This window comes from Apteryx rowi, unplaced genomic scaffold (genome assembly GCF_003343035.1).
Source record: "Apteryx rowi isolate R43461 unplaced genomic scaffold, aptRow1 scaffold_475, whole genome shotgun sequence".
NCBI classification, from domain to species: domain Eukaryota; kingdom Metazoa; phylum Chordata; class Aves; order Apterygiformes; family Apterygidae; genus Apteryx; species Apteryx rowi.
In genome coordinates, this window is record NW_020450733.1 from 412945 (window position 1) to 424810 (window position 11866).

The window sequence follows — 11866 nt, forward strand, 5'->3', positions numbered from 1 at the left end:
GGCCTGGCAATTAGTGGCGCTTAATTACAGCCGAGCGTGGGCGCGCGGGGTCAGAGGGCGAGCGGCCGGGGTCGAGCCGCGGCGCGCTGACCCGCCGGAAACTTGGTTTTTCCCCCCAGTTTCTCTGGGTGCGACGGCAAAGTTTCAGCAGGGCTTTTCCTTCTCAAAAGCAGCGATTTGCTCGAACGGGAGCAGGGACGTGTTTTTTCCTGGGCTGTTTTGTTGCTTCCCGTTAAACCTTGGCGAGTTTTCCCAGGCTTGGGTCGCCTCCTCTCCTCTCCTCCGGGTGTTTCTTGGGGGGACATACGGGGGGGTTTTGTGCTCGTCCCTGCTCCCCCAAACCATCCCTGTCCCCTCTGGCGCCGTGTCCCGCTGCCCTTCCCGGCCGGCTGGGCTCAGGCGGGATTTTTGGGGACTGAGCCAATTTTGGGGTCTGGCGCCCCTCTTCGCTCCGCTGGGGCGAGCTCAAGTGGCGGCATGACGGGCTCGTCGGCTTCGAGACGCGCGGAGCGAACGGCTGGTGCCGCAGGGCCATTTTAACCTCCGGTTTAACTAGACCATTAAATCCATCTTAAAAAAAAAAAAAGGAGGGGGAAAAAAAAAAAAAAGGCATGTGGAGCGTCTCAGCTTGACTCCAGCCTGGCAAAGATCCTCGCCTTTGCCTTCAAGAGGCTCCCAGGGGCTGTTTGTCGCGGCTCCGATGCCGGAGATGGGGTCCGTGCCACTGGCTTCGCCGTGATCCCCCGCTCGGGGGGGGATGAGGGGCCCCGCTGGAGCCGGGAACCCCCCCGGCCGCAGGTCGCTGTTCCAGCTGTGCCGTCCCCTTTCCCCGATCCTCGGGGCCGGCATCCCCGAGCGAAGCCCCCGGCGGGGTGGTGAGCCCCCCCGCGGCGTTTGGGCTGGGTTGTTCCCCCCTGTTCAGCGCTCGGAGGAGCTGCTGGTCCCGGCCCGGACCCGGGGCGGTTCGATACCCCTCGGCCCCCACTTTGCCCTGAGGCTCCCTCGTGTGCGCGCCCACGGCACGGAGGGAGCAGTGAGGGGCAGATCCGGGTGTCTCGGCTCACACTCCGGCCCCGGGACCTTGGCAGGAGCCGGAGCCCGGACGCAGTGAGTGGCTGGGATGTGTCCGCAGAGCAGGCACCGCTCAGAGGCAGCGAGTCCCCGCCGGGACGAGCCGTCGATGAGCGACAGCCGCCAGCTCTGGCCTGGTTGGGAAATGAGGATTTGGGAACCGGGTCTGAAAGTTGCCGGCGCCGGGGGGAGACTTTGGCTGCGGGTGCAGGGACCTGTTTGCGCGGAGACGCTCTGCCGCGGTGCTGCCATCTCCTGCCGAGCCGCGTCGGCAGATGCCGCTCCGGCTGTCCCGGGTCGGGGCCGGTGACGCCCGTCTCGTCTCGGGGACGTCCTGGGGCAGGGTGCCCGGGCTCCGTGTGGTGCCCGGCCAGGTCACGCGGCCGCCAGCCCTTGCTGCCTGCGTCGCTGCGACTCGTTGACCTCCGGCGCCGCAATCCCGTGACCGAAGGAGCCGTTCGTGCTCCTGCTGCGGGCAGCGGGTCCCCGCCAGCATCCTTGGGGACGAGCCACCAGCCTCAAGGGAGTGAGGAGACCCGCGGCGCGCCAGGGGCTGCATCCTGCTCGGCCGGGGCTGTCCCACATGATGGGCAGAGCTCAGAACCCTCCAGCCTTTGGCAAAGCGCCGCCGGGGCCGCATGCGCCGGGGTCTGGCTGGAGAGAGGAACCTCTTCCAGGCTGCCGTCGCCGCGTCTTGGCCGCGGGAGCGTTGCAGACCGCAGCCCCCGAGGTGCTCCGGGGGTGGCGTTTTCTTTGGCCCCGTCGCCGGACGTTGGCGCTCGGCCTGCCCCGCTGCGAGGGCCGCCGGGAAGTCGGAGGGGAGCGGCGGGGAGTCCTTCCTCCGCTGCCTGTCCGGTGTCGCTGCCTCTGGCCGCATCGGAGGGGGCTGCCTCCGCTCGCCGGCTCTCGGAGCTGCCGTTCGCTGGCTGCTGGAGGGGAGCAGGTTCGGGCACAGCTTGGCTGCTGTCCACGGATGGGGACGTGCTTCTCCCCCGTGGACAGGGAGACCAAAAGCCACCGGCCGGGGCTGGCTCCCGGCAGGGCTTGTCTCCGTTGAGCCCGTCCGGCTCCTCATCTGGGGCCTGGCGCGGCACTCCGGGCACCGGTCCACGCTGTGGCTCCGAGGGGCAGCTCGGCATCGCAGCCCCGATGCTGGCGGATGCCTGGGCTGCAGCGAGGACCCATCGGTGGCAGAGGGTCCTTTCCCAGACCTGTCCGTGCTGGAGCCCCCGTCTCGGTCCCCAGGATGGGCTGGGGGTTCCTGGGGCCGGCGGGGCAAAGCGCTCCTGCTCGCTCCTTCCGTCCCTGTGGCAGCGCTGGAGCCGGTGCTGACGCTCACCCGCGTCTCCGTCCCTTCTCCCCATCTCAGGCTTCGTCTCCAGGTCTTCGCCCAAGAAACCCCGTGGCCGGAGCATCTTCAAAGCGCTTTTCTGTTGCCTCCGCGCCCAGAATGGCAGCCAGGGGGGCTGCGGGGCCGAGCACGGGGCCTGCAAGGAGGAGCCCAACACCATCGCCAAGGTAAGGGGCTGCCCCCGCGCGTCGGGGGTGACGCCAGCCTGGTCCCCGTGTCCCCCGGGCTGCCCAGCCCTTGGGGGGTGCTCGGCCCCCCGCCGGCCTGGGCAGTGCGACAGCTCTCGCCCCATCTCCTAACGCCTCTTTCTCCCCTCTCCCAGTCCGATCTCTTGCCGTGTCTCCAGTACCAGTTCTACCAGGTACGTGAAGCCTCCATCCCCGCGCGTGGGACACAAGAGGGTGGCAGCAGTCGTCCCCGCGACCCCAAACGTCCTCCAGCCCCGCTGAAACAGTGCCCGCGGGACCGCGATGCAGCCTGGAGTGGGGGGAGGCGCTGGCCGTGCCCCGTGTCTGCCCCCACACCACCATCCCCCAGCCTGGCCCGGAGAGGGTGACAGCCCCCATGGGGGCGTCATGGCCCCGGGAGGGAGGGGACGTCCCCCGGGCGATGGGGACGGGCGCAGTGCGGGTGACAGCAGCCCCGTCCCACCTGCAGATCCCCGGGACCTGCCTCCTGCCCGAGGTGACGCAGCAGGACCAGGGCCGGATCTGCGTGGTCATCGACCTGGACGAGACGCTGGTGCACAGCTCCTTCAAGGTGTGTGTGGGGGAGACATGGGATACGGGGGGACAGCTCATCCCATTCCATCCCATGAGCTACCCTGGGGACAAGCGAGGGGCTTGGGGGGGGCCCTGCAGCCTCCCCCTCTCCCAGAGAGCTGCTGAGCAGCTGGTGCCCCCTTCCCCGATGGGCTGGAGAGGTTATGTGTGCGCTTAAGCGGTCATACACGTGTCTGCAGGAGGGAGACCGTGTCGTGGGCAGGGTGACGGGTATGGGGGGGACACGCTGCCCCCCCCCTTGGCCTGGGGGATCCCTGCTCTCCCTCCCTGCTAACGGATGCTCCGTTTCCCCCCCCCCAGCCCATCAGCAATGCTGACTTCATCGTGCCTGTGGAGATCGAGGGGACCACGCACCAGGTGAGAGGCCCTGGTGGGGGGGACAGTCGGGGACCTGGCAGGGGACCAGCAGAGCCATGAGGACCCCCAGGGCCGTGGCCTGGTTCAAGTAATCCAGGATAGGCTGTTACCATCCCCGGCCTATTCTCGATTACTTGTCCCAGGAGGCGGCCGGTGACGCGGAGGACGTGGCAGCAGGTACGGCTGGGGCGGGGGACACGGGGACCACAGAGGACCGAGGGCTGGCGGTTGTGGCACAGGGAGGGGGGGCCGGTGCCCCCCGCCGGGGCTGACGGACCTTCCCCACCAGGTCTACGTGCTCAAAAGGCCGTTCGTGGACGAGTTCCTGCGGCGGATGGGGGAGCTCTTCGAGTGTGTCCTCTTCACGGCCAGCCTGGCCAAGGTGAGCGGCGGGACGGGGCAGGGCTCCGGCTCCCCGGGGGTCTCCGTCCCCGTGCCGTGCGTGACCGGCCCGTCCCCCTGTGTCCCCAGTACGCCGACCCTGTGACCGACCTCCTGGACCAACGCGGGGTCTTCCGGGCTCGGCTTTTCCGGGAATCCTGCGTCTTCCACCAGGGCTGTTACGTGAAGGACCTGAGTTTGCTGGGCCGCGACCTGCACAAGACCCTCATCCTGGACAACTCGCCGGCCTCCTACATCTTCCACCCCGGCAATGCGGTGAGTCCCTGCCCGCTCTGGCCCCGTCTGCCCCCGGCGAGGGCCCGGGCAGGCCTGGCTCACCCCGGCCCCTCTCCTCCCCGCCAGGTCCCCGTCCAGTCCTGGTTCGATGACATGGCCGACACGGAGCTGCTCAACCTCATCCCCATCTTCGAGGAGCTCAGCGAGGCGGAGGACGTTTATGCCAGCCTTGGCCAGCTGCGGGCACCCTAGGGCCCCCCCAGGGTCCCCCCCCGGCCCCGTTACGGCGGGGAACCTTCACTCAGTGCCTTGGATCGAAGATGCCGGGTCAGGCTGCCGTGGCCAGACCCCGACCCTGGGGTTGCCCTTCCTTCTGCCCGGCCCCAGGCGCAGGGCAGCGGCTGTGAGACCCCGTCTCCCTCCTGGCTCCTGCCCCTGGCCTGGGCTCTGCGCAGGAGGGCGCCAGGAGCCCAGTTCCCCCAGTTTGCTGTGACTGGGTTGGACTGGTTCCGCCTAGGGTGAAGCCCGGCAGGACAGGCGTCAGGATCCCCCTCCTCAGGGCACCTCTGCTCCCCCATCTCCGACCGGATCCAGGGCATTACTCCGCGCTGGGGGTGTTGCCTCCCTTCAGATCGGGGTCTCCAGCCCCACAAGCACCGCCAGTATCTGCCCCGGGCAGGGAAAAGCTCCGGCTCCGTGTCCCCGCCACCCCCCCGCCCTTGTGGAGCCCCCTGGCCCGGGACGCCCCGCACCCGGGCAGCGACGCCCGACGGAGCCACAGCTGCCAAGCCTTACTGACCCCTCCGGGGCCCAGCGCCCTCCCCGCGGCCCGGATGGGACCGGGAACGTGCCTCCCGCCCGGGACCTGCTCCTCAGGCCGCGTCCGTGCCTCCGACGGCCTCAGGTAACACCCATGGGTGCTAGCGCCTCCGCGCCGGGGGCCTGAACACCCCCTGACACAGCCCGGGTGTGGGGGACCCCGTATCGCACTGCGGTCCCCCAGCGATTCATCTCGTGCTGCTCCGTGTCCCGCAAGGGCTGGGGCAGCACCCAGGGTCCTGCGGGCACCCAGTCCCCACCAGTACCCTGAGCTCAGGGTGCCAAGGGGGGGGGGGCAGCCCCCATGTCCCCCCGTTTATGTGCCTCCCCCTCCCACGGCATCACTGCCAAAGGAAACCAGCCCCCCCAGGCACCCGCCTCGGACCAAGGGCCAGGGGGGAGCCAGAACCTGCCCCCCAAAACGGGCCCAAGTGCACCCCACGGGTGGGCACGGCTTGGCCGCCGCAAGGCAGCACCGCGCTGCTCTGGGCAGCCTCTCACCAGCCCCAGCTCTCGCCCCAGGGACCGGGTGCTGCTCGGCCCCCGTCTGCCTTCTGGGGGGGTCATGTCCCCCCCTGTCAGGGACGCCCCGGGGAACCCCCCGGCCTGGGCGCAGCCCCCCAGCGTGGGCATCTCAGCAGTGCTGCCCTCGGGTGCCTCCTCCTTTTCTTGTTACTTGAAGGGGCGACGGCCCAGCCCGGCCTCGCTCTGTTTTTTGGACCCTTCGTACTAACTGCGATTAAAGAAACCAGCAGAAAAGCAGCGGCTCTGTGGGGTCTGTGTGCGGTGGGGATCCAGCGCCGCTGCCGAGCAGGGAACAGGCCCCAGAGCTGTTCCCAGATGAGGGGAGGATCTGCCCCAGCTCTCCAGCCCAGGCCCTGCGTGTCTGGCACCCCCCGTGTCCCTGCGCAGCAGAGCTAGGAGCCCGCTGGGACAGCGCTGGGCTCTCGCAGGCCCCTGTTCCCCGCACAAAAAGCGCCCAGGGGCCGGATACCTCCGAGCTGGGACATCTCTTTATTCCGCCTTGTTCCGGGTTGGACACGAGAGGGGCCACACCACCCCTGTGACTTGCGCTGCCCCTTGAGTCGGCTCCTCTGGGCTGGACCGGGCCTGGCCCTCGATACAAATCGACCCTTTTTACCTTCTCTGGCTGTCGCGTTTCCAACAAGGCTCACGGAGAGACCGATCCAGGCTCAAACCGCGGGGCAGAGCTCGGCGCTGGGCCCAAGAGGCCGTTTCCTCCTCCCCGTCTATTCTGCTGGCGGCTGCTCCGTCTCCTCCCCGCACTCGAACCTCACAAAGTCCAGCACAGCCAGGCCCCAGGGCTGCAGGTACTGGCCCAGGGTCATGCCGGGGTCGAGCAGGAAGGTCTGCGCCAGCATCCTGGTCTCCGTCTCGCCACCAGGCTCGTCCTCGGGGGAGCCGACGGAGAGCGGGGCCATGCCCACCACGTGCTGGGCCAGCTTCCGCCCCACGTCGCGCAGGCTGGCTTTGGGGCAGGGCTCCGCTGGGCGGCAGGCCACCAGCGCCCCGTACTTGCCCATGGCCACGGCGGCCGCCGGTGAGGCGCTCGCCGGCAGCGAGCCGTGCACGTACGAGGCGATGTAGCAGTCCTCCGGCACGGCCACCCAGGCGGCTCGCCGCAGGGTCATGTTCTCTCCCAGCTTGCCTGCGGAGCCAGAATGGCTTTGGGTTAACGGGAGGCGGCGAGGGTGGTTTCCTACCTGTCTCCCGGCTTTGCTTTCCTCGGTGCTCGTTACCCCGCAGGGTAATGGCGGGGAGATGTGTCGCTCCCCGGAGAGGACACAGCTCCGGGCTGGAGGCTTCCTGCCCCTCCCCGGACTGGTTCCTCCCGGCCAGGAGCTCTCACCTATTGCCAGAGCCATCTGGTCCCTGAGCAGGCCCCCGCTGGGCCCTGTCCGGAGCTGGGACAGCTCATCCGGCTTCAGGAAATGCTGGAAGAGGAGGGAAAGGCTTGGTTTAACCATCCGATCCACCTCTGTCCCAGCACCACTGTTGCCCCTGGACCTGGGGGCACCCCCAGCCCCTTGGATGCGCCGTTCAGGGCCACGTAGAGGCGAGGAGGGGCCAAACACGGGGCTGGGGGGTGCCCGGGCCGGCTGCAGCTCTCACCTTGGTGTAGGACGTCAGCTGCTCTGCCGTGCCCCGGCAGTGGAACATGGTGCCCAGCACGACCTGCTGCACCAGCTGCTGAAACTTTGCATTCCTGGCCACGAAATCTGTCTCACAGTTCACCTAGGAGAGCCTGGGTCACTCCAGGGGTGCCAAATGTCCCCGGCCGCCCCCTCAGCAGAGCAGGGCCTCCCTGCAGCTCCTCTGCCCCCCAGGGAGGCCCCGGCTGGTTTTTGTCTGCAAGGGCTGAACTCGCCAGCAGCGGCACCAGGGCCCAGGGGCAGCACCGGGTGCTCCAGCTCGCACCTACCTCCACCATGACGGCCACGTTGCCCTCCCGCAGCAGCCCGATGAGGCCTTCCTTGGTCCTCCGCCCCTGCAGCTTGGTGGCTTTGCTCCAGCCTTCCTTCTGTGCCTGCTCGTTGAGCCAGGCCTCGGCCTGGGGAAAAGGCAGAAAAGCAGGAGCTAGGTCTTCACCAGGCAGCGCGGAGGCAGCAGGGGGATAAGTGCTGGCCCGGGGAAACGGCCCCAGCCCGGCCCCTCGGCTGCTCTGGGGGGTCCCGGCCCCAGGTCCCCCCGCCCACTGCCCCAGCCCCTCACCTGCCCCAGGTCGCCCTCGAAGCGCAGCAGCGCCTGCCGGCAGTGCACGAACGAGAGCCCCGTTTTCCGCCGCAGCCTCATCAGCGCCTCCTTGTCGGCCGCCAGCGCCCGGGGGGCGGCTCGGAAGAGCCGGGCCGGGGGCCAGAGCCCCGCCTGCGGGGGGGGGGGAGGGAGACGTGTGAGCCGCGGCCGGGCACCGGGCCGGACACCGGGACATCCCGCCCCACATCTCCGAGCCCCCCTCTGCGACTGGGGGAGGGAGCTGGGGACAGGGCGGGCCCGGGACGGCGCCGGTAAGTGGCGGAGGGGTCCCGGTGTGTGGGGAAGGGCCCCGGGACGGTGTCGGTGTCAGGGCAGGGGCTGCCGGAGGCTGCCGGTGCGGGAGGGGAGGGCCCCGGCGCGGGGCAGGGGGCCCCGGGAGGGTCCCGGTGGAGGGGAAGGGCCCCGGGAGGGTCCCGGTGTGTGTGTGTGGGGGGGGTCCTCGGAGGGGCCTGGTCCCAGGAGGGGCCCCGGAGCTCACCCGGGCCACCGCGCCCAGCGCCACCCGCTGCATCCCGCCGCTCGCGGCGCGCGCGTTGCGCGTCACGCCGCCGCTCTACGGGCGCCGCCGGGGGTCAAAGCGGGCTCCGTTTCTCCCCCCCAGGGCGCATGCGCAAAGCGGACCCCAACCTGTGGCGCCCTTCTTTGTCGGAAGCTGATTGGGTGCCGCCCGGGAAATGGGCGGGGATACGACGTCACTCGACGCGCAACGGCGCCACGTGATTGGCTGAAGAGGCGGCGGATCCGCTCGGGGCGGGCGCGGCAGAAGGGGCGGAGCCGAGAGCACACGCGACCGGGCCACGCCCCCCGACGAGTCCCCCAGGGTCCCTATAGAGCCACCTAGCCTCCCCCCGGACCCTATAGAGCCCCCCCAGACCCCATGGAGCCCCCCCAGGCCCTGGCAGGTCCCCTATAGAGCAGCCCCAGCCTCCATGCGGCCCCTCTGGCCCCTGGCGAGGTCCCCCAGGGCCCCTATAGAGCTCCCCTAGTCCCGGTAGGGCCCCCAGGGTCCCTATAGAGCCCCCCAGGGCTCCCTATAGAGGCCTCTTGGCCCCTATAGAGCCCCCCCCAGGCCCTGGCAGGTCCCCTGCAGAGTGGCCCCAGCCTCCATGCAGCCCCTCTGGCCCCTGGCGAGGTCCCCCAGGGCCCCTATAGAGCTCCCCCAGCCGCGATAGGGAACCCAGAGTCCCTACAGAGCCCCCTCTGACTTCCATGGGGCCTCCCCAGCCCCTGACACATCCCACAGGGCCCCTCCAGACCCCATGGAGCCTCCTCCTGGCCCCTGGCAGGTCCCACAAGGCCCCTATAGAACCGCCTGGCCTCGGTAAGGCCCACAGGGCCCCTATAGAGCCCCCCAATCCCTGGCTGGCTCCCCGAGGAGCCCCACAGACCCCCGTTGTGCCCTGCACAGACCTGTTGGTACCCAGCAGGTCCCCCAGCATCCCCCCGTCCCCCCCAGAGCCCCTCCGGCAGCCGGCAGGTCCCCCAGGTCCCCCACGGAGCCCCCCCAGCACCCAAAGGCAGATCCCGCGCAGCTGGGTTCAGCACGGCACCGCCAAGGCCCCGCAGGGTCTCGCGGCTCTTTAATGCACGTCAGGGCGGCTCCCGGGACGTCCCAGGCGCCGGCCGGGCCGGCCGAACCCCCTCGTCCCGGGCTGAGCCCCTGCTGCCCCCTGCCAGCGCCTCTGTCACCGTCCGCGTCATCCCCAGGCCAGCGAGAGGCTCCCGGCCGCGGGGCCGGCAGGTCACCCGGTAGATGTTGATGTTCTGCTCCTCGTCACGGTGGACCAGCTCGGCGAGGAAGTGCTGGGGCAGCAGCGTGTCGAAGAAGAGGCCGGCGCCATGCTCCTGCCGCATCTTGGAGGCGAGGTAGGCGACGGAGCGGGGCCCACAGAGGTGCCGCAGCGTCCCCAGCAGCAGCGGGAACGTCTCCCGCAGGTAGACGATGTCGGCGCCCAGCACCACGTCGTAGCCGCTGGGGAAGGCCCCGTGGTCGAGGCCCCAGGAGAGGGCGCAGACATGGGGCTGAGGCGCCAGCGTCGCCGGCACGTTCCTCCGCACGTTCTCCCGGATCTGCTCCAAGGCCACGGGCAGGTCCGTGATGGTCACGTCCCCTCCTGAGGGCGCGGGGAGCGAAGGGGCTTGGGACGGAGGGGGTCAGACTCCCGAGCGCAGGGCTCGGACTGGCTGTCCGAGGGGGGGGGGGTGCCCGCCGTGCCCCCGGCCGCCCCCGCGGGGGTCCCTGTGCCCACCGAGCAGCGCGGCGAGGATGCCCACGATGCCGGTGCCGGCGCCCAGCTCGATGACGCTCTTGCCCTGGAAGTCGAGGCGCTGCTCCTCGAAGTACCCGCACAGGGCCAGCGCCTGCGAGGGTGGCGGGGGGGGGGGGGCGTCGGCGGGGGGGCTCTGGGGCCACCCCCCCGTCCCAGCCGCCGGGGGTCGTGTTTAGCCCAGAAGCCCCCAGCTAAGGATGGAGCCCCTCCATCCTCCGGTGCCCCCGGGGTCTCCCCCGGTGGCCCTATGGGTCCCCCCCATTCCTCAGTGTCCCCGGGGTCTCTCCCATCCCTCAGGATTTCTATGGGTCCCCCCCATTCCCCGGTGTCCCCCGTATCTCCCGGTATTCCTATGGGTCTCCCTCATGCTCTGGTCCCCCGGGGTCTCCGCCATTCCCTCGGTGCCCCCGGGGTCCCCCCCCACCCCCCGGTGTTCCTATGGGTCCCCCTCACTGTCCGGTCCCCCTCGGGATCTCCCTCATTCCCCGGTGTCCCCCGGGGTCTCCGCCATCCCCCGGTGCCCCGGTGTTCCTATGGGCCCCCCCCCCATGCCCCGGTGCCCCCGCACCGCCTCCCAGACGGGCGCCGCCACGCCGAGCCGCGCCCCGTGGTGCTGGGAGATGCGGAGGACGCGGCCGCAGAGCCGGTAGCGGCTCTCCTCGGGGAAGGAGTCGGCGAAGAGCGCGGGGTCGCGGGGGAACACGGCCTCCAGCGCCCCGGCCCCGGCCTCCACGTGGCCGCCGGGCGCCTCCCTGGGCGCCGCCATCTTGGCGGAGGGGCGGGGCCTCGCCGCACCTCCGCTCCCCGATTGGCGGCGGCGAATCCCCGGGCGGCGCCTATTGGCCAGAGCGGGCGTCGCTCCGGCGAGGGGCGGGGCCGGTCCCGCCCCTAGGGGACCCCGCTGTCCCGACCCGACTCGACCCGGGTCACCCTGTCCCGTCCTGGGGTCACCTTGTCCCTGACCTGTCCCCAACCCGGTCCGGTGTCACCCTGTCCCTGTCCTGCCCCCAACCCGGCCCCCCTGTCACCCGCCCTAGGCCCAGCCCCTCTCCCAGTGTCAACCATCCCAGGCCTGTCCCCGTGTCACCTCATCCCAGAGTCGCCCTGTCCCAGGCCCTATCCCGGTGCTGTCCCGTCCCCTCCCAGTGTCACCTGTCCCTGTCTTGGTGCCACCCCACCTCGGGGCCCTGTCTCCGTCCCATCCACTGTCACCCCAGTGCCATCCCCGTCCTGCCCTGGTGTCACCCTGCCGTCCCAGCCCCGCAACGGCCGCCCGGCCCCTTTCCCACGCCGGGATAAAGAGTAACCGGAGCAAACCCCGGCCCCGGGGCTAATGAGCAACCGGCCCTCGGCCAGCGCCGCCGGGCCCCGGGGGGGCGTCACTGGTTAACCCCGGCGGGGACCCCCCACGGGGCGCCTGCGTCACGCCGTGCGTCACTGGGTTAATGCAGGACCACGCGGGGGCATGGGGTGTCCTGGGTGCCTCCGCTGCCCGCCGCCCTGCCTGGGGACGCAGGGGCCATCGAGAGGGTGCTGAGCCCCACCCCCCCCCATCCCAGCCCTGCAACTCAGCTGCCGGCGGGTGCCTGGAAAGTCGCCCAGCGCCCCGTGGACACCCGCCGGCGGCAGCCCCAGCGCGGAGCTGCTTTTGGGATGGATCACGGGGTTGGGCTGCGGTCTTTCCTCCCGTGGCCGCTTCCCGTCGGCCTTGGCGGGGGGGATGGGGGGGACTGCAGCTGTGAGGCCCAGCGGGACGGACAGATGGACGGACAGATGGACGCGGGGCGGCTCCGCCATGGGCGTCCCGGCCGTGGTGTTGCTCA

At 70.5% G+C, this 11866-nt stretch overlaps 3 protein-coding genes across 4 annotated transcripts in view; 1 reads left to right on the forward strand and 2 right to left on the reverse strand.

Moving 5' to 3' along the window:
- The window catches only part of CTDSP2 (CTD small phosphatase 2), a 19797-nt gene extending 14037 nt beyond the window's left edge, over positions 1 to 5760 (forward strand). The window contains exons 3-9 of the mRNA XM_026078261.1: positions 2441 to 2589; positions 2745 to 2783; positions 3080 to 3181; positions 3505 to 3561; positions 3851 to 3943; positions 4033 to 4218; positions 4306 to 5760. Coding sequence (XP_025934046.1) covers positions 2441 to 2589; positions 2745 to 2783; positions 3080 to 3181; positions 3505 to 3561; positions 3851 to 3943; positions 4033 to 4218; positions 4306 to 4431 — 752 coding nt within the window. The 3' untranslated portion in view covers positions 4432 to 5760. The remainder of the gene's footprint in view (positions 1 to 2440; positions 2590 to 2744; positions 2784 to 3079; positions 3182 to 3504; positions 3562 to 3850; positions 3944 to 4032; positions 4219 to 4305) is intronic.
- Positions 5761 to 5989: 229 nt separating this feature from the next.
- TSFM (Ts translation elongation factor, mitochondrial) lies at positions 5990 to 8310 on the reverse strand. 2 transcript variants are annotated; one of them, XM_026078223.1, is made up of 6 exons: positions 8252 to 8307; positions 7732 to 7884; positions 7442 to 7570; positions 7132 to 7254; positions 6869 to 6953; positions 5990 to 6667 (listed from the first exon to the last, which is right to left on the reverse strand). In XM_026078223.1, exons 1-6 carry the CDS (start codon positions 8282 to 8284, stop codon positions 6249 to 6251), a joined length of 942 nt encoding a protein of 313 aa, XP_025934008.1. In that variant the 5' UTR covers positions 8285 to 8307; the 3' UTR covers positions 5990 to 6248. The 2 variants fall into 2 exon arrangements, with proteins under 2 accessions (XP_025934008.1, XP_025934007.1); XM_026078222.1 differs by having other exon boundaries at positions 5990 to 6953; positions 8252 to 8310.
- Positions 8311 to 9258: 948 nt separating this feature from the next.
- EEF1AKMT3 (EEF1A lysine methyltransferase 3) lies at positions 9259 to 10809 on the reverse strand. Its single transcript, XM_026078262.1, has 3 exons — positions 10612 to 10809; positions 10023 to 10134; positions 9259 to 9887 (listed from the first exon to the last, which is right to left on the reverse strand). Exons 1-3 carry the CDS (start codon positions 10807 to 10809, stop codon positions 9364 to 9366), a joined length of 834 nt encoding a protein of 277 aa, XP_025934047.1. The 3' UTR covers positions 9259 to 9363.
- Positions 10810 to 11866: the final 1057 nt, after the last annotated feature.

Excerpts from the sequence above, each read along its gene's own strand:
- TSFM (XM_026078222.1), bottom strand. The coding sequence starts at position 8,284 with ATGCAGCGGGTGGCGCTGGGCGCGGTGGCCCGG. Across the intron at positions 7,885-8,251 it reads CGCTGGGCGCGGTGGCCCGG|GCGGGGCTCTGGCCCCCGGC; the intron begins GTGAGCTCCGGG and ends CCCCCCCCGCAG. Across the intron at positions 6,954-7,131 it reads AGCTGACGTCCTACACCAAG|CATTTCCTGAAGCCGGATGA; the intron begins GTGAGAGCTGCA and ends CTCCTCTTCCAG.
- EEF1AKMT3 (XM_026078262.1), bottom strand. The coding sequence starts at position 10,809 with ATGGCGGCGCCCAGGGAGGCGCCCGGCGGCCACGTGGAGGCCGGGGCC. Across the intron at positions 10,135-10,611 it reads CGGCGCCCGTCTGGGAGGCG|GCGCTGGCCCTGTGCGGGTA; the intron begins GTGCGGGGGCAC and ends CCACCCTCGCAG. Across the intron at positions 9,888-10,022 it reads CATCCTCGCCGCGCTGCTCG|GAGGGGACGTGACCATCACG; the intron begins GTGGGCACAGGG and ends CCGCGCCCTCAG.